Source organism: Dipodomys ordii, unplaced genomic scaffold, assembly GCF_000151885.1.
Source record: "Dipodomys ordii isolate 6190 unplaced genomic scaffold, Dord_2.0 Scaffold106, whole genome shotgun sequence".
NCBI lineage: Eukaryota > Metazoa > Chordata > Mammalia > Rodentia > Heteromyidae > Dipodomys > Dipodomys ordii.
The window spans coordinates 611,812-632,560 of record NW_012267322.1 but is presented as its reverse complement, the minus strand read 5'-3'; the positions used below and the strand labels follow the sequence as shown (position 1 = coordinate 632,560).

The 20,749-nt window shown below is 42.6% G+C and overlaps 1 protein-coding gene across 1 annotated transcript in view; it reads right to left on the bottom strand.

Moving 5' to 3' along the window:
• Nucleotides 1–10,291, bottom strand: part of Lonp2 (lon peptidase 2, peroxisomal) — a 106,791-nt gene extending 96,500 nt beyond the window's left edge. The window contains exons 1-2 of the mRNA XM_013027881.1: nucleotides 9,939–10,291; nucleotides 1,339–1,573 (exon numbers count right to left, since the gene is read on the bottom strand). Of these exons, the coding sequence (XP_012883335.1) occupies nucleotides 1,339–1,573; nucleotides 9,939–10,171 (468 nt within the window). The 5' untranslated portion in view covers nucleotides 10,172–10,291. The remainder of the gene's footprint in view (nucleotides 1–1,338; nucleotides 1,574–9,938) is intronic.
• Nucleotides 10,292–20,749: the final 10,458 nt, after the last annotated feature.

The following is a 20,749-nucleotide window of genomic DNA, read 5'->3' as shown; positions in this document are numbered from 1 at the left end:
TATGTGGTGCTGAGGAATCGAACCCAGGGCCTCAGGCATGCACGGGAAGCACTATGCCACTGAGCCACTTTGCCAGCCCTGCAAGATTCTTATCTCCAATTAACCACCAAAAAACTAGAAGTGGCTCAAGTAGACTACTAGCCTTGAGCAAAAAGAACTCAAAGACAACACCCAGGTCTGAGTTCAAGTTCCAGGAGTGGCACACAAAAACAAAAGCCAGAAAATGGTGATAAAATTTAACTGTGGCTTCTCTCTAAACATCACTTCACTTATGTCACTGCAAAATCTTTACTTCTTTAACAAGCTTTCTACAGATTCAGATTGGAGAAAAGTAAAGGCGAAGCAGAAAAAAAGGCACAAAGTTATCTCCAACACAAGGGTGAAAGCCAAGGAGCCTCACCTAGGAAAGGAACTCTACCCCCAGTCTCTGCCTTTCCTTAATAGATCATGTACCTATCCACTTCTCAATTGCAAGATGTCTTCTTCAGAGTAAATTGTTTCAGCCCCCATAGGAAGTACACCTCTCAACTTCTATGTTTCCTGTTAATGTTCACCATGCTAGGAGTATGCTACTACAAAAGATACACAAGGTACAAACACCACAGGCTGTAAACAACTCTCCACTGATTCCTCACAGATCTACTGGATCTATCAATACAAAAGCAGAAGACTATATTTCATAATATAGTCTTAAGGTTTGATACATGAGATGGGAAGAGGCTTTATCTAGATTTAACCAAAAACTAACTCTAGAATTAAGAAGTCTAGTACTTAGTTTTTCTTCTTTTTTAATTAAAATTTTTTTATTATAAACAATGTAGAGGGGTTACAGTTTCATGAGTCAGGTAATGAGTACATTTCCTTTTGGACAATGTCACCCGTTCCCTCACTCTTCTATCTTCTGATTAGTCAAAGTCTTAGCCAGATCTGAAGTCAGCCCACCAGAGGCTTAATCTTCACAGTTAATGACAGGCATAGTGTCACCTAGATCTCTAAAGCAATATAACTTCTATAACTTGGAGCCTGGATATTTTAATAACAAATAATGTATGTAGTATTTTAAATAATTAGGTTTAATAATTATCTGGTTTGGTAACACTCAAAGTAATAAAGAATACTTTATTAATATCATTTGGAAAGATTTGAGACAGGACTGGCTAATATGTTTGGATAGCTTATGTATAGTTATAGACAAAACCAAATCAAATGAAGTATTATTAAACTATTTTTATGTTTGCTGCTCAAAAACATCACTACCTAATAGGTTCAATATTTTCTTAACAAAAAGAAACCAAAGACAAAAGAGTTTTAAGTAAAAAGTAAAAGCTACTCACTCACCTGTACTGCATATTTGTAAAATTGTTCTGACAGCTCTCCTAGTTCCTCCCTAGTTTTGCAGGTGTTGGGAAATTCTTCAAGCCGGTCTAACTGTTCCACTTCAGCAACAGGATAGGGCTTCTCCTTTAAGACCTGGACAATCTGGAATCGGCATAGGCCTGTAATCAGCAAAGTGTAATGGGGCTTGGGCCAGTTACTGCCCACAACTTGAACTGCCAGGGCAGCTGTCCCAATCCTGAAAAACAAGAAATGATGGAATTACACATATTTAACATAAATTCATTAAAAAGTAAAGAACATCTAAAATGTAAATGAATCTTAATTTAGCCTCTCATGTATGGTATGTTAGGCCATTACCGTCAGCATGCAATCTTACTATAAATGGTGCCTCTGTTAAAAACAGGTATAGTCAGGTGCTAGTGACTCACATCTATAAGCCTAGCTTCTCAAGAGGCTGAGCTCTGAGAATCAAAGTTTAGAGCCAATCCTGGCAGAAAAAATCTCAAGGCTCTCATTTTCATTTAACCAGTAAAAAGGTGTAACTTGAAGGCAAGGCTCAAGTGATAGAGTGGCAGCTATGAGCAAAAAAGCCAAGCCATAGTAAGAGGTCCTGAGTTCAAGACCCAGTACCAGCAAAAAAAAATAAATAAAAATTAGGTATAAATTCCCACATATGTATTATTTAAGCCCAAAACTGTATGAGTAAAATTAAGTGACAATTTTATAGCTCAATTCCAGAATATTAATACTTTCAAATAGACAAACATAAACAGCATAAACTAATCTAAGAAATGTTCCAATGCGGGGTTGGGAAGGTAGCTCAATGGTAGAGTGCTTGCCTTGCATGCATGGGGCCCTGGGTTCGATTCCTCAGCACCACATAAGCAGAAAAAGCTAGAAGTGGTGCTGTGGCTCAAGTGGTAGAGCACTAGCTTTGAGCTGAAGAGCTGAGGAACAGTGCCCAGGCCCAGAGTTCAGGCACCATGACTGGCAAAAAAAAAAAAAAAAAGAAATGTTCCAATGCCAATTTTATTACTAACATCAAATCAATTATCTTACATAATCACTCTATACAACTTCTATACATCGGCATTATTACATGCCCCTGATCCCAAATTTCTAAAGATGGGAACTAATATAAACTACACATTATCATGAATGAGTCTACACTCAAGAAGATATAAACCTACTTGTAAGATATAAAACTACTTGTAAGTGGCTATCACTTTACTAATAATTGGTGAAAAAGTTTTAAGTCTTAGCTCTTATCAGGAAATTCAACATGTAAACTTACAAGAAAGAAATACTAAAACTAAGCCAAAATTACATAAAATGAGGAGATGCTTCCAGATCCCAAACTAAAATATTTTCTCTCTGCAGACAGACAGAAGGCAATAATTTCAGAAAAGTTTAAAGTGACTAGCACTCTGGGGTAATAGTAACACTGGAATAATGCTCCTGCTCACTTCAGATGTGCTGAATTTTATAGGAGTACTATATAATCGTAGCTCATAAATGTGTTCAAATTCATGGGAGTAGTAACATATAAGGAGTAGCTCAATGAATGGGCTGAATTTCATAGGAGTACTGTAGCTAAGCCTTTTTTTTTTGGTCAGTCGTGAGGCTTGAACTCTGGGCCTGGACGCTGTCCCTCAGCTCTTCAGCTCAAGGCGAGCGCTCTACCACTTGAGCCACAGCCCCACTTCCTCATAGAAGTACTGTAGAGAAATAGCTCAGTGTATATAGGAGTAGCTCAGTAAATGGGCCAAACCTCATGAGAGTATTGTATAGGAGTAGCTCAGTGAATGTGTTAAACTTCATAGAAATACTGTACTAGAGAAGCTTGGTGGATTACAGAAAACCCAGATTCCTTCTGCATCGGTTTTACTTCCTGTGCAGTATGGGTAACCTTTGGTTTCCTTATACCATTAAGCTCATTTTGAGCTATGCCTAACCTTCCATGCCCTTACTCAGTCATATTATATATAATAGGAATAAAAATCAATTTAAACAGTAACAAGCCAAATAAGTTGGAAGATTTGAATGTGAAAAAATAATTAAATACTTTAAAACCTTAAAATGATTTTTGTTATGGCCACTTTTCTCAAGTCACTAATCTACAGGCTGTATTTTCTATTTCCTGAAAACCATCTCCATTGTTTGCAAAAGTTAGCAATATGTAAACTGATTGGAGATCAAGTTAGATTACCAATTTAGTAATCCTCAAAGACATGAATCCTTGGCTAATGAGATCTACAAAACAGAACTTGAGAAGAAACCAAAAAGAGAGACAGACAAGACACATCAGCTAAATCCAAACCTCCAGATGAGAAGCCAAATTTCTGACCTATGTGATTGATAAAAGGTAGTACTAAAAATGAATTTTCTTATAAAACTAACAAAGTATTTCTGCAAATAATGAAAGGATGATGCTGCATGCTAATGGCTCGCACCTGTAATCCTAGCTACTCTGGAGACTGAGAAATGAGGATCACAGTTCAAAGCCAGCCCAATTAACCACCAGAAAATGGGAAATGGAACTGTGGCTCAAAGTTGAGAATGCTAGCTTTGAGCAAAAGAGCTCAGGAACAGCACCCAGGCCCTGAGTTCAAGCCCCATGGCAGACCAAAAAAAGAAAAGATGATATTCCACTATGCCTCTACTAAGGTTTCTAATGAGACAAAGGTCTTAAATGTATTAATTGGTTGTTGTGATCACACATAAGGTTGGCTAAAATACAAGCTTTTCAAAGTAAAACTTGACCTGCAAAATTATAGACGGTTATAAATAGAACACCTGGAGCTAGGCACCAGTGGCTCACTCCTCAGCTCTTCAGCTCAAGGCTAGTGCTCTACCACTTGAGCCACAGCACCACTTCTGGTTTTCTGCTCGTTTATTGGAGATAAGAGTGTCAAGCCGGGCGCTGGTGGCTCACACCTTTAATCCTACCTACTCAGGAGGCTGAGATCTAAGGATCATGGTTCAAAGCCAGCCAGGATAGGAAAGTCCATGAGACTCTTATTTCCAATAAACCACTAAGAAAACCGGAAATGGCAATGTGGCTCAAGTGGTAGAGCGCTAGCCTTGAGCTGAAGAGATGAGGGACAGCATTCAGGCCCAGAGTTAAAGCCCCATGACCGACAAAAAGAAAAGAAAAGAAAAAAATAGAATACCTGGTAAAAGAACATTGAAAAAGAACCATATTTAATGTTATTTTAGACAACTTATATTGTCTATTTGGTCCAAATAAGTCAATTAATGTAATTTCCTTGTATGATACCCAAGTCTTTATACTGTTAATCATCCTTCTAAATATTCCTGTTTTCCAATTAAAACATGTACATTACTAGATATCACAAAAGCAAAACTCTGAATCTCCAATAGATTCAAATTCATATATCCATACTAATGTCTTTTGCTTTACATAGTAGCTCAGTAATAAATCTATACTCTAAGAACTCTGATATTATCACAGGTCAAAGAAATCTCAAAACTCCTAACTGATATGTACTACCTTCAGAGTTTACAATATTACAGTATTTTAATCCATACAGGGATATAGTTTGTGTAATTTGGAAATGGGTTTACTTAATAAAGGAGTTCAAAAAGTATTTGAAATCTATCAAATGTAGTGGTAGGAATATCTAAAAGCTACTACTAAAAAAAAAAAAAAGCAGCTTTCCAAGATAAGGATGGAATATAAAATTTAAACTCTGATCTATAGGACAAACATGTGATTTTGCTTTTTTTCTTTCACTTTAAAGCCTTCCATTTTTATTGGAATCCTCAACTGTCCAAGTCGTTTCTGAAATGATAGTTTAGGGTGCCCATATTAGGAAAATGTAGGGCTCCCCTTTCTCCTCAAACCTCTTGTGAGAAACTCACATTTAGAACTATTCATTTAGGGAACAATAGCACATAAATGAAGCTTCAGAATTATCTGAAGCTACAAAAAGCTTCCTAAGCATTATTTCATTATACATTTTTTGTTTCTATGAGGAAGAAAGCATTATTATACTACAAATGAATAACTGAGACTGAAATTGGACATTGTTATCCACCATTATAAGTATATTTAACAGCAACAGGGTTATTTATTCATTTTTTAATTTTTTTTTTTGTGCTGGTCCTGGGGCTCAAACTGAGGGCTTGGGCATTGTCCCTGAGCATTTTTGCTCAAGACTAGTGCTCTACCACTTGAGCCGCAGCTCCACTTCTGGCTTTTTGGCAGTTAACTGGAGATAAGTCTCAGGGACTTTTTCTGCCCTACCTGGCTCTGAAACGTGATCCTCAGATCTCAGCCTCCTGAGTAACTCGATTTATAGGTTTGAGTTATGGGTGCTCAGTTGAATTGGGTTTTATGAAGATTTTTATTATTTGCAGAACTGAGCAATATGAATTTGTATTAAAAGTATAGAAAGAAATACATATTACTGTAACTTCTAAATGCTGAGGCAGTAGAAGCACAGCTATTAACATAATGTTTACATTTTAATGACAGTGAAAAGAAGTACTTCTGCCAAAGCTCTGCAAAACTGAAAAGTTAATTTCTGAGAAAGAGACACAGAAACAGCTTCTTAGTTCTTAAACAGTTAGTGATTTTTTGAAAGAATTGGTCATCATTAGTAATAATGATTTAGAAACAAAGCAGTTTATTAGAATAGCCTGGAACTTTATAAAGCCATTTCTTAAATGTCTAATGGTAGAAGAGGACTGATTAAGACTATGGAGGTGTGAACCTACGTATAATAAGTACTTCTATTTTGTTAGATAAATGACAAGAGAAACTTATCTCTTATGGATACATAAGAAAACCAGCAAAGAATGAGAGATCAGCACAGTGATAAAAGGCATACAGCATAAGTAGTGCTTATCTAGGTTTGTCTGTCTATCCCCATCCATCTGCCCATCTATTGAAGGATGGGCTTCTCACTTGATAGGTAAATATCCTACCACTAAAGGCGTGCCCTCAACTCTTCCACTTTTTAGTTTTTCAGGTAAGGTCTTGTACTTTTATCTAGATGGCCTTGGCCAATTTCTGCCTCACTCACAGCTAGGATTTCAAAGTGATAAATTATTGCCTATTTTCATCAAGGAAACAATTGGTCATTTAGGATCCACTAAAAATGCATTTCAGTTAGGCAAAGAAATGCAAGGTATCCTGAGGTGGCATGAGAGAAAAGTTCCACAGTTTCCAAAAGGATCTTGTTAGGCAACATACCTGCACAGTAGCATGCAGAAGCAACTGTGCTGCTCAAAAGGCAAAGGCAGTGTTATAAGGAATTCATTACTGTATGGCAAGAACATGGAGGAGTAAATTCCTTCTGCTGCACCTAGAGGACATGGATAGTGTAAAGGAAATGGGAGGTGGAAGCAGAGCAGTCTACCTCTCCCACTGGGCACTTAATCATTTGCAACAGTAACTGGCAAGAAAAACTGCAAGAGGGCAGATCTGTCTGTAAAGAAACAGACTAAAGCTATAGATAGCTCAATATTTATATTTAAATCTTTTTTTTAAAGAGTACTTTGAAAGCCTTGATGTTTCAAGACTTTGGAAAATATTGCTAAGGAATATGGTACAACTTTTCTACATGTACTTTTCAAGTAGTGAACAATTTTCTGGTCATATAAGAACTAAATGGTTTACAATGCTGAAATTATATGAAGACTTTTCATAATGTTTACTAGTTAAATGATTTATCTAACATTTCTAGTAATATAAAACAAAAGTAGCATATTCAGGATCAGATAACACAATATCTGAATATTAGTGATTATGTCCAGCATGAAAATTTAGTTATTGTTATTTTGGAAACATTTACATGAAAGGGAAAAAAATCCTCTAAAACGTTGCCAGAATAGTACCAACAAATGCTCATTCAAATCTAAAATATGACTAACTCTACTTTTAGAATTCAGTGTATTGGGTAATCAATATTATTTCAGTATAAATAAAACAAAAATCTAATCATGAACTCTTTTGCCTCAGCCAAGTATTTAGGCACAGAAGGCAAAAAACTGAGCAAAATAAGGCTTAAGAAATGAGATGAGGGGTTGGGAAGGTGGCTCAGTGGTAGAGTGCTTGCTTTGCATGCATGAGGCCCTGCGTTCGATTCCTTAGCACCACATAAGCAAAAAGAAAAAAGCTGGAAGTGGCATTGTGGCTCAAGTGGTAGAGCGCTAGCCTTGAGCTGAAGAGCTGAGGGACAGTGCCCAGGCCCAGAGTTCAGGCCCCACGACCGGACCCAAAAAATAAAAAAAGAAATGAGATGAAATGTTAGAAAACCGAAGTCCAAAATAATTTGTCAAAGAGTGAAACTTGAAAAATGTCAACTTTTAGTCATTCAAAACCAAAGTAAATAAAATGGAAGAAAAAATATTTTTCATGGGCTGGGAAGGTGGTTCAGTGGTAGAGTGCTTGCCTTGCATGCCTGAGGCCCTGGGTTCAATTCCTCAGCACCACATAAGCAAAATGAAAAAAGCTAGAAGTGGCGCTGTGGCTCAAGTGGTAGAGCGCTAGCCTTGAGCTGAAGAGCTGAGGGACAGCGCCCAGGCCCAGAGTTCAGGCCCCACAACCAGACCAAAAAAAAATTTTTTTTTCATGATTGACAAAGGCAAGGATTTTACAATGTGAACTACTACTGGACTGTTATGATTTGTTTTGTTTTAAAGGGGATATCAATCTCCCTAGAGAACCTGAGGAGAAGCTACAGACTTTCCTCAACGTAATGTGCACAGTTTCAGTGGAGTAAAAACAAAGCATATTTTACCTCTTTTGAAATCCACTTAGTTAACAACTCTTCATTTGAAAATGAGGGCTAAAGGCAGAGGAATGATCTCCAGGCTGGCAAAAGATCTCAGGTGCAGATTGAAAAAAGGTGGAAGGTGAGTTTAAAGATAATACTTGTTGGTTGAGAGCATATATAGATTATAGTGTCCAATAAAAATGAAAACACTAACAAGTACAGTGGCTCATGCCTATAATCCTAGCTTCTCAGGAGGCTGAGATATGAAGGATTGTGGTTTGAAGCCAGCCTGGGCAGAAAAATCCTGAGGCTTTATCTCTAAAATATTTGGCAAAGGGCCTGGCTGGAGGCGTGGTTTAAACAATGGAGCACCAGCTGAGCAAGCCAGCCAAGCAAGCACAAGGCCCTGAGGTCAAATTCCAGTATTGCAGAAATAGTAGGCCACATATGATTTTAATAGTCACATTATAAAGTTAAAACAGGTGTTAACATTTTGTTTAATCCTAAATCTTCAAAATGTTACCTTTCCAATATCTCATATATGCAACATTTATTAATGGACAGAACACGTGTGTTTGTGTGTGTGAGAGAGAGAGACAGAGAGACAGAGAGAGAGAGAGAGAGAGAGAGAGAGAGAGAGAGAGAGGGAGAACTGAGGAGGATTGAACTCAGGGCCTGGGCACTGTCCATTAGTTTTTTCACTTAAGGCCAGCCACCTACCACTTGAACCACAGCTCCATTTCTGGCGTTTTGGTGGTTAACTGGAGATAAGAGTCTCAGGGGCTGGAATGTTCAAAAATATGATCCTCAGATTTCAGCTTCCTGAGTACCTAGGATTACAGGCATAGCCCTCAGTGCCTGGCCTAACAGAAAATTTTTCATACTAAGATTTTTGAAATCTGGTATGCATTACACTGTCACAGCATATTTGGGGTGTTGCCTGTGACTAAGCAATTTCCTGGGACATAGGCCTTTCAATGCTAAAACTCCAGCCAGGCAAACTATGACAACGACTCATCTCAATTTAGACTAGCTATATGTCAAGTGTTCTAAAGCCTCATCAACTGTACAGTCCTGGGCAGGGCAATACACACAGAGCAGCCATCTGTTAAGCAAAGTGCAAATAGTCTACACATACTTAACCTTCTAACATTCTTTAAAAAATGAATGCTGTTAGTTTCTAAATTGCAGATAAATAGTCATAGGTTTTAAGTTATATAATTGATGCAGGACAATCAAGTGGCAAACCTAGAGTTGAAGAAAAAAGTCATGAGAAAGATGGGCGATTATTGAGACGTGAGAAAAGTAGCAAAGGTGAGAGGCTAGGAAGTTCCCAGGAAAGGACACAGAGGAAAATGGGAACAGGAAATAACCTTTAAGAAGAAAAAGAAAAAAAGTCCTGGGGAGCAGAGCAAAGGTGGATGGAGTGTAGAAATAAGGCACTCAAAAGTTAACAGTGTAGTGCCGTGGGCAATGGCGCAAGAAAACGAGGAAAGCAGTGTGTCAGGTGGAGGTCGAGACAGGATAGAAGGAAAACCAGACTATGGGCAATGTAAGACTAGGGAGCATTCCCAGGGAGAATGGAGAGGCCTACAAAGTTGAGGACACGGACACCGAAGACTGCAGTAGGGGAGGTGGCCCGGAGGACATGAGGGCTCGAAACTACCACCAGTGACAGAGGACTTCCGCTAGGCCCTACTTCATGAATTATCTCACTGACGACACTGGGCAAGTACCCATCACCCCCATTTCTGAGGCTGGGGCTGAAGGGGCGGAACCAGCCTCGGCGTCGGAGGCTGGGAGAGGAGGCCCGGGGTCCCCGGGACAGGCCGGCCGGGAGAGGCCGCGGCCCACCTGTGCAGGGGCGGCAGGTCCTGCGCGTCGCTGGCCGGGTCGGGCGTGTTGGGGATGACGCCCAGGATGGTGCTCTGCAGGGACGTGCCCTTCAGCAAGCGGCCCCGCACCAGCTGCAGGTTGCGGGCCGTGTCCACGCTGGTGCGCATGGTGGAGCCCGGCAGCAGCACGCCCTCGTGGGTCAGCAGCAGCGGGAGGCGGCTGGGAATCTGAATAGGGCTCACGGACGACATGGCGACGGAAGTCGGCGCTCAGAATCGTCAGGCGGAGCGGATCAGACAGCCGCGACGGGACGAGCAGAATCCGAGCGCCGCGCGGCCGCCGCCACACCGCCCCTTTCCGCCCCCCAGTTAGGGCCCGCCCCCAGGGCCATACGCCGCCGCTTCCGGCTCCGCACTACGGCCCGCCCCTAGGTCCAAACGCCACGGCTTCCGGCTCCGCACTACGGCCCGCCCCCGGGCTCAAATGCCGCTGCTTCGCGCTGCCTCCTCTTGCGGCCGCTGGTTACCATATCTGTCTTGGTACACAGGAATCCTTCTGAGAACTTCACTGTTTAGCTCACACACAGTATTGGGAAGCATAATAATGTTTGTCAATTTTTAGCCTGGTTGGGTTTTTTTAGCTTTACAAAACGATTGCAAAACTATGGCAAAAGATTTCCATGTAAGGTCCACCCAGCCCCCCCAGTTACCACCTTACATAACCAGGGTTCAATGTCAAAACCAGGAAATTGGCTTCACTGTGATCTAATCCATAGACATTACCCAAACTTTGCTGGGTTTCTCACTGTCTTCCTTAGTAGCTTTGGTCCAGAATCCACCAGGAACCCCCTACCTTTATCATCTCTCCTAGGTCATCTCTATTACTTTAGTTTATCTTATTTTATTTTGTCTTTTTAAACCATGATACTGCTAATCACCGATATCCCACCTGTAGTCTGCTGTACTCAGGAGACTGAGATCTGAAGATTGGGGTTCCAAAGCCAGCTCAGGGAGACAAATCTGAAAGATTCTTATCTCCGGCTAACCAGCAAAAAGCCGGAACTAGAGACATGGCTCAAGTGAATGCTATCTGTGAAGGAAAAAGCCAAGTCAAAACACAAGGCCCAAAGTTTAAGCCCCTGTATAGACATTCACCCCCCTCATCCCCACCCCGATACTAAAGGGTATGGGTCAGATTATCTTGTGTAAGTTTTATCTATTGGGATTTACCTGATGTTTCTCATAATTATCTCAATGGTCTAGAAATACCAAACTGCATTATAAAAGTGTGATGTTATATGGTGTCACATGGGCCCAAATTTAACTTGCTGGTTAGGTGAACTTGTGCTTTCAAACCTGTCCATATATTTCTGTGATGAGATTGTCAGCCCACTTGGGAGAAAACCAAGAATTTACATATGAAGTATTTAATGGCTAAGGCTTTCTTGTCTTTAGTTATCAGAGGGATCTACATGAGTTTTTTTCATTTACCAATCAAATATTTATTAGGTACCTACTAGATGCTGGGCACTAATCTAGACTTAAAGACACATCAGTGATCAAGATGGACAAAGTTTCTGGATTCAAAGAGTTTCCATGCTAGAGAAGTAGACAGAAAAGAAGCCAGCAAAAATGGCAATTTAGGGGCTGGGAAGGTGGCTCAGTGGTAGAGTGCTTCCTTGCATGCATGAGACCCTGGGTTCAATTCCTCCGCACCACATAAGCAGAAAAACGTGGAGGTGGTGCTGTGGCTCAAGTGGTAGAGTGCTGGCTTTGAGCTGAAGAGTTTAGGGACAGCGCCCAGGCCCAGAGTTCAGGCCCCACGACTGACAAAAAAAAGGGGGGGCAATTTAAAAAATGGTAAAAAAAAAAAAAAGTAAATACAATGAGAAAATGTGTAGGTTGTGGTAGGGGGAGGGGACCAACATCACATAGGGAGTTTCCAGAAAGTTCGTGTTTCCAGAAAGTTCGTTTAGGAACTTTAGGAGTAGAGACCTGAAGAAGAGGATCAACCATGGACATGTTCTGCAAGGTGCTGGCAGGAGAATTCTAGGCAGAGAAAAAGCTAATGTAAAGATCATAGTGAGGAAGGGCTTCTGGGTTTCAGGAACAAATGTGAAGGTCAGAGACTAGGCTGTAAGGATTCAGCAATGGACAAATAGGATAGTTCTTGGCCTTCAGCAGCAATAGGAAGTTGCAAGAAAGGATAAATAGCACAAGAAGCCTAGGAAAAGTGAGGCTGCATCACTTCTTCAGGGCTAGTTTGCAGGATCTTCTGCCCTCAGGACCTGGGTACTTTTCCTACCCTGTGATGTAGCTCCTGATCTTAGACATAGACCATGCTGGATAAGGTAAGAAATAGTGTGCAGCTCCTCTAGAAAGCCTTAGCCTAGGGCTTCCTAGCTAAAGAAGGTCTTGTTTACAAGCAGTTTCATATACCAATGAACCACCTCTAAACCAAGTTTGTAGTCATGACCTTTGCCCCAGAGATGGAGAGAACACCAAGTTAGAAGACTGCTTCACTTTTGTTTCATTCTGAGTCATGTCCTTCCATTTACCACAGTGGTGGTCTTGCCACTGACTAGAGTAAGGACACTTCAGCTTCTTCCTGAGGAAGTTGGGAGGGCAGAGAACTTTGCAAGTGACTGCCTAAGGAAGCTGTGGAAAGAATTTTTGTGTCCAATCAGGAAATAGAGGTGTTTGTTTCTTTTGCTTTAGGTTTTTTTTTTGGGGGGGGGTTGCTTTTTGTTTTTAGAGAAGTTCTCATGCTTTTGCCCTACCCGGCTTCAGACCTCCTTCCTACTACCTCTTGAGTAGTATGCACTACCATGCTTGGTTTGGAATCTGATTCTTTGAAGAAAATAAGGCAGAATACTACTCTTGGAGATTTTTCCAGCTTGGGAGAGGCAGGAAAACTGAAGCAAGAGGAAAGCTTTTGGGAGTCTAGGTTTTCCAGACAGCTGTGATCCCTGCTGGCTCAGGAAGGCACCCAAGAGCTAGTCCTGAGACATCTGAGAGCCAGGAATAGAAGTTCTGAAATAAAAATCTTCGAGCCGGGCACTGGTGGCTCACGCCTGTAATCCTAGCTACTCAGGAGGCTGAGATCTGAGGATCGTGGTTCAAAGCCAGCCCGGGCAGGAGAAACTGTGAGACTCCTATCTCCAATAAACCACCAGAAAACCGGAAATGGCGCTGTAGCTCAAGTGGTAGAGTGCTCGCCTTGAGCTGAAGAGCTGAGGGACAGCGCCCAGACCAGAGTTCAAGCCCCACGACCGACAAAAAAAAAAAAAAATCTTCAAGATTTAGGATCAAACAGCTCTCACATCATGCAGGATTAGATTCAGTTTTTCAGATGCCACTGGAGCTTATCTTTGGATTTAGCTGGAAAAAGAAAGGGGTGAAGAAGAACATGGATTGGAGGTACCTGGGACAGTGAGAGGGTGACATTCTGAGACCCTGAGTACTGCAGTGCTGCACTGCAGTCAGGGCCAGGGTGGATTAGGCACGAAGGCTCAGAAGACTCTGGACATTAGGAACAAAAGAAGAAGCAACTGTGGTGACTGTCCATTCTACACAAGCAATAGGCAAAGCTGTCCCACATTCCTTCTCTCAGTGTTTCACACATCTTCCTCCTGTACCACTTTTTAAATTTTTCCACAGATCTAGTGGGGACCCTGACTCACCTCCCCAATATTACAGAGTTACATAGTGAGAAGTTGCAGGGACCAGGTCTATTGACTCAGACTCTGAGATTGAGGGAAAAGATTAGGCATGTAGAAAGTACTGATAACCCAGTGGAAATAACACCCTTCCTCTTTCGGTGGACCCTGGGAGGTGAAGACAATGAAGGAGATAATATCCTCTCTTTTTCTAGAAGACCCTAGAAAATAGTGGCCCTGTATAGACAATAACCCCTCCTCTTTCTAAAGATGCTGAGGAGCTGGGATGATGGCTCTGACAAAAGCAAAGGCCCTGATGACCCTGGAGTCCACCCATGCAGGGAACAGGTCCCCTTCTCTTGGGTTGAGGGGGATAGTGACCCAACCAGATGCAAGAACAGCTGAGACACCCCCAAGAGAGCTGTGAAAGAGGGATCCCACAAACGTACATTGGTTACTGATTTCTGGACCCTATTTATCCTTTTCTTATACCAAGAAATCTGTACTCTCGCTCCATCCTTCTTCCCAAGAAGCAGATGGACTGGACTTCATATGGCATATGATGGCCCTCCCAACACACCTATGGTAACTAAGAGGCTATCCATACCTTCTTTGCACCTTCCCTTCACTTTCTGCTTCCAATTCTCCTCCCTTGTGGTTCTTTATTTGGTAGAAGAGAAAAGACCCAAGATTCCTAGACAATATCAAGATATGGGTTCCTTTCTCACTTTCAGCCCCCTCAAACATTTACATAGCCTTTGCCAAACAAAGAAGCTGATTGTTGAAAGACACAGGATGGCTCTGCATGGTCCCTGCAGGAGGGAGAGTCAGGAAGGCTTGTCTTCTCTCAGCCTTTATTGCAGTGGCTGCCCGGAGTCCCCCATAGCTGTCCAGGTTCTTTGTGTCCTCTGAGTCACAAATTCCAAGTTCAAAATGGACAGGTTCAAGATGAATGTTCAAAAGGCTGGCTGGCTGGCCCTCTGCTCAGGGCTTCTTCTGCTTCTAGTCCCCCTGGAGCTCTTTCCGAACTTGCTAAGACCAAGGCAGAATCCAGCTGGGAAGAGGAGTAGCTACCTCAATGGTCTTCTGTGCTTAGGCTGGTTGAGACCTAGGGGGATGGAAAAACCAGGCTGTGTCTAAGTCTCCAAAGAAATCTTAAATTGGTGTATCTAAACTACATCATGCACAAGTGGGTCTGCAGACTTCATTCAGGTTTGCATAAGGTGACTTGGATAATTCAGCTTAAAAAAAAAAGCATTCACCTTAAAAGAATGTATTGGTTGGTTTGCATTTTAAAACATATGCTGGAGGTATATGTTATACTGGAGATATATATCTCTATCTATCTATCTATCTATCTATCTATCTATCTATCTATCTATCTATCTATCTATCTATCTGCTGGAGGCTATACTGGAGGGAGAAGCAGGATGTGTCTCAAGTCTGGCCAAGCCTAAGTGTGAGAACTTATGTGAAAAAAAACAAAACAAAACAAAAAACTAAAAGCAAAATGACTGGTGGTGGGGAGGGGACAACAAAGTGATAGAGTGTGTGCTTAGCAAGCATAAGGGCCTGAATTTAAACCCCAAAGCTATCAACACACATGCATGCACACGTGCACACGCATACACACACACGCACACTCAGGTGCAAACTCAGATTTTTGAATTCTGACAACACTGGATGGCATTGTCCCTTAGCAGGGTAGAAGCTGTGTGATTAGATAGGGTGTCTGGATGCATTTTGCTGAAGACCTTACCATGCCATAACATAGTGAAGGTAAATTTTACTTCCATTTATCTTCTTAGAAATATCTCACTTCACATAATTACAAAGCAAGTCTTCAATAGGCATGACAGTTTGAAAAGTGTAATGTAACCAATTTTAACATGACATTTTCTAGCAATCCCACTTTTAAATGTATATGGTCTTTGACCTCTATCACTTATTCACAAAAAGCACCCACCATATTATTGGCACCAAGAACACTACATTCCCTATGTCCCATGGTGTCTAATCTGGTGTTGGAAATATCTAATTATCAAGTACATTAATAGTCAGAGGATTATATAAGATCACAGGAAGAGGAATATCAACAGTGTAATGATCTAGAAAGTATTTTTTTGTCAGTCATGGGGCTTGAACTCGGGGACCGGGTGCTGTCCTGAGCTAGGCTAGTGCTCTACCACTGTGAGACACAGCTCCACTTTTGTTTTTTGAGTGACTAATTGGAGATAAAAGCCTCAAGGACTTTCCTGCCCAGGCTGGCTTTGAATCACAGTCCTCAGATCTCAGCCTCCTGAGTGGCTAGGATTCCAGGCATGAGCCACCAGTGCCTAGCTAGAGTATTTTGAGGAGGTCTAAGGGCCCCTGTGGACCTGCTGGTCAGTGAAGAACCCTCTGCTGAGCAATTTGACAGCTGGTTCATGATGACTAGGCAGAGGGAACAGCAAGTACAAAGGTCCTGTGGCTAGGTAACCTTAGCTTGTCTGAGAACATAAACACAGTCCTGTGATCAGTCAACAGCCACTGGAGCTTCTTCTCAGCAGCTGTCCTTCCCCATAGATTCAGGAGGTTGTCCACCCATTCCAGCTATGCCTGTTTTCTCCTACGGGGTAGACAAACACAAGGGAGATACACTGTAGTCTCAGAAAGGGACTAAGAGTCCCAATTGCCAGTAAGTATTCATACCTAGGCTGGTCTTGAACCAATGATCTTCCAGGTTTCAATCTCCTGAATAACCAGGATTATAGGTTTGAGCCACCAGTGCCAACAAGCTCACTTCTCTTATTTAAGGTGTTCCATCACTAGAAAGAACATAGTCTCACCTGTAAAATGCCCTGAGACTAGTGATTTGACATTTTTGGGTTGTTTTGAGTCTAACTCATTTATCCTGCTGATGGGGAAACTGAGGCTAGGACAGGAGAAGTAGTTATTCATAGTGACTTTGTCTTTGTACTTAGCTGTTTCCACTCTGATGATGCAGTCACTTTCTTCAGCAGCATCTTTCAGGTAGATAGAGAGGTAAGTTTCCCAGATGCTCTTGGGGAAAATAGCATAGAGATTTTGGGGCCCTAGGTGGAGCGAGAAGTCTAGTTTTAAAAACAGGTTCTTGGCTGGGTGCTGGTGGCAACCCTGTGATTTTAGCTACTCAGGCGGCTGAGATATGAGGATAAGAGTTCAAAACCAATCCAGGCAGGAAAGTATGTGAGACTCTTATCTCCAATTATCCACCAAAAAGCTGGAAAAGGAGCTGGATCAAGTGGTAGATTGTTAAGCCTTGAGCTAAAAAGCTCAGAAACAACATCTAGGCCCTGAGTTCAAGCTCCAGGACCTATAAGAATAACAACAACTAAAAAAAAAACACAAAAAAAACAAAACAAAAAAAACCCAGGCTATTCACCTGTAATTCTAACTACTTAGGGGATGGAGATCAAGAGGATCTTGGTCTGAGGCTGACCCAAGAAAAAAGTTATCAGGATGTCATATCAATCAACAATTCTGGTGCGTTCATAGGTGGATATCTATAAATCCCAGCTACCTGGGAGATGTAGATAAGAGGATCATGATCTGAAGCTGTTTGGGCAAAAGTTTGAGAACCTATCTGAGAAATAAACTAAAGGCAAAAAGGGTATTGCTCAAATGGTAGAGCACTTACTTGGCAAGTTTGAGGCTGAGTTTAATCCCCAGCACCAAAAACTAAGAACCAAGTCCTCAATGAGAATCCTGTGACCTCTATTTTATGACCTGACTTTTCCTATACCCATTATTGGGGGAGGGGGATGGAGAAGGAGGGCAGGTCAAGCTCCCCCATTCAGAGTCCTGTATAGGGCTATCCACACAGGTCTGGGTGGCCAGGGGCTGGTCCTTGGCCTCGGGAAACCTCACCATGTTCTGGGCACCCTTCCTCCACACCTATTATTCATTAACTATCTCTGATGGTTTTGTGGCCTTTTCTCTAGTTGGCTTTACTTCTCAAAGTCTAAGAGCTTCTCTGCCCCAAGGTTGTGATGTCACTGTGCCAGTATGAAGGCCTCCACCTTCCTCTTAAGGGAGCCTTTTCTCCTCTACAGCATATATATATCCTCATATGTGTGCAGGACACAATGTGCAGACACCTGTATGCCACTCAGATGTGGAGGATGGGATCTGCTGGAGCCCTGCTGAGATACTGAAGAGCTCTGGGCCTGGAATCTCCACATGCTGCAGGACTTTGCCAGGAAGGCAAAGCTCCAAGTATGGGCAAGTGAGGTGAGGCCCTTTGTACACTCAAATAACTCTCAGCCTAGGGGACAGATGAAGCAAAGTGAGACTCTCAGGATCCCAAGCCAACTAGAGACAAGGGCACCAAACCACAAAGGGGAAGCTAATAAATAACTGAAGAGGACAATACATGAAGACCAGAGCTACTTGGTGGTCCTGCCTTGTCTACTTAATTGTCACAGTGCAGGAGATTCTGAACAAAGTGGTTCAGAATGTGTGACCTGGGATATCCACAATTAAACTAGCCTCTGCCCATTACTAGCTGTGTAATTTTGGGGAAGCTTGCCAGCTCCTCTGTGCTTGGATGAAAATAGAAGTTGTGAAATCATAGATTGTAAACATCAGGACTGATAACTGAAGAACATAATGGCTAGCCCAGACTGTGTTCAATAAATGTGAACGGTTGTATACCATTCTCACCTTAGAGGCTCAGAAGTAACTGAACATGGGTAGAAATTGGCTGGCTTTCCCCCCACCACAGTGGCCCCCACATAGCAGGCTGCCCTTGAGCTAAAGGGAAGCCAGGTGCTCATGTCAGATTCTTGCAAGCGGAGTGCAGTCTCCTAGATGCTTCCTAACCCGATGCTGATCACAAGCACAAGCCATAACTTGTGTGTCTGGACAACCAACTGCAAATCAAGCCCCTGCAAACCCCTCCTTGTGGTCCATTACTTAGCTAGAACAACTCCTAGAGCTTACATGTGCTAGCTTACTTTATTTATTTAGTGCTGGTCCTGGGGCTTGAACTCAGGGCCTACTCTCTGTCCTTTATCTTTTTTTTGCTCAAAGCTGGCACTCTTCCACTAGAGCCACACCTCTACTTCTGGATTTTTGGTGGTTAATTGGACGTAAGTGTCTCATGGACTTGCCTGCCTAGGCTGGCTTTGAATTGCATTCCTCAGAGCTTAGCCTTCTGAGTATCTAAGATTACAGGCATCAGCCACCAGCACTTGGCTTTTTTTATCCTTCTGCTCTGGCATCCCAGTCTGGTTTTTGTATGAAGGACCATCTACTCATGGTCACAAAGTTTCAAGCAGCTCATTCTCACACAGTAACAACTAAAGGTCAGTTTTAACCAAGGATGACCTCTGATCTAGGTTGTCAGAAAGTTGCTTATAGCTTAAGACACCATTTGAGGCTGAGACTCCAGCCCTCCTGCCCTTTCAGGTGTCTAAGAATGGAGCATAGAGGAAATTGCATCAGGGAAAATGCCATGAGACCTAGGGCAGATGCAGGAAGTCGAGACCCTGCCTGTTTCTTGCCCAACAGGGAAGGCCCCTTTGGCTTCCTTCCCCTGGTAGAGCCATAAAAGTCAGGCCAGGTTCTCATTTTTGTCATGGACAATTGTAGCACTAGCCTGGAGGACCTATGGTGCAAGATGTTGGTTAGCCCTCAAGTTCTAGACCTATTCTGGAGAATCATCAGGTGAATCATCAGGCCACAGGCCTACTAGGTGTTGGGGACCACCTCTTCATGACATTGGGACTCCAGCATGGCCTCTAGGGAGCAGGTGGTCAATGCCTTGATTTCTGGGGCTTCAATCTCTCCATGGCCTTTGGGATACTTGGGTCCTCACTGAGATATCCTTGAGTATTGGACAAAGTTCCAACACACAGCATGGTCTTTTGTAAACCATACTGTCCTTTTGTTTTTTTAACTGGATTGCTCTCAATTCAGTAGCTGTAGTTCTATTCATGTGACTTCTCTTCCCTCCTTCTCTTCTTAGTTCCTAAGCCTGGGTACTGCCGAGAAGGGCTTCTGCACAGGGTACAATCTGCCTGGCCAGTACAGAAGGGGAGGAACAAGCACGTAGCCAGTGAAGAGGAAAGAAGAGGGCTCAGCTTCTCTGAAAGCCCACTCAGTAACTAAACTTCACCAAGCTTCTGTTTGACAATGCCCTTGGATGTGAAACAGCACAGGGGTGTAGAGAAAGGGGATGATGAATGCATTAAAAGCAAGTCAGAGCTCCATGTCCCCATGATACTTCAAGGTGTTCTTAGGAGATAAGCTGATATCATTCGTGGAAACATATACTTTTGTATAGATATAGAATACAGTAAATTAGAGTACACAGAAGTAATAGTTAAATTTAAATCTGAGGCCTGATTAAAGTGCTTAGTGTCAGGAAAATGAAGGAGAATGGAAAAGGAATAGGCCAGACTCCATCATCAACAGGTGAGGAGTGTTTATTGAGGAACAGCGAGGGGCACAGACCTTCCTGTGGGTTTGGAGGTTGTGCCCAAGATTTGGGACAGGAGCTGGGTTTATATAGGAGGTCCAAGCAAGGAGGCAGAGGTAAATGAAAAAGCCACTGGGTCAAGGAAGGTGGGGGCCTTTCAGTTGGGCCCACAATGGGTTGTTCACAGCTCAGCTTATGTGGATTGCCCTGCCAGCACTTCACATATATCTGGGATTTTGCCTGGCATCTGTATGGGCCTGGGACAATAGGGTGGGGGTCAATCCTTAGGGAGCAGGATGAGGACGTTGCCTGGATGGATCCTGGAAGGCTTCACTGAGGAGTAGATATTCAGGGAGGGTCTTGAAGAATAAGCAGGATTTGGCATGTCAGGAAAAGGAGTGAAAGTTCTTCTAGGAGATGTGACCAATATATGCATGAACACAGGAGTTATGGTAAATGTAAAGTCTGCACAGGGACGCCTCCCTCCCTTTTGACTAAGTTTCCATCCAGTATCTGTTACCTAGGTAACTGGCAGACCTGGAAGCAGTCATCTTCTCCCCCTGCTAGATCACATCCTGGGCCACCTCTGGTTACATGCCTCTCCTCTGACCTTAGGAGGGTCCCAGACCCTGAGGTCACATCCAGATCCAGTGTGGCCACACCTTTCCCCCACCTGGCCACACCTCTTCCTGTCCCTGGCCTAGATAAGTCCTGGCCCAGAGGTGGGTC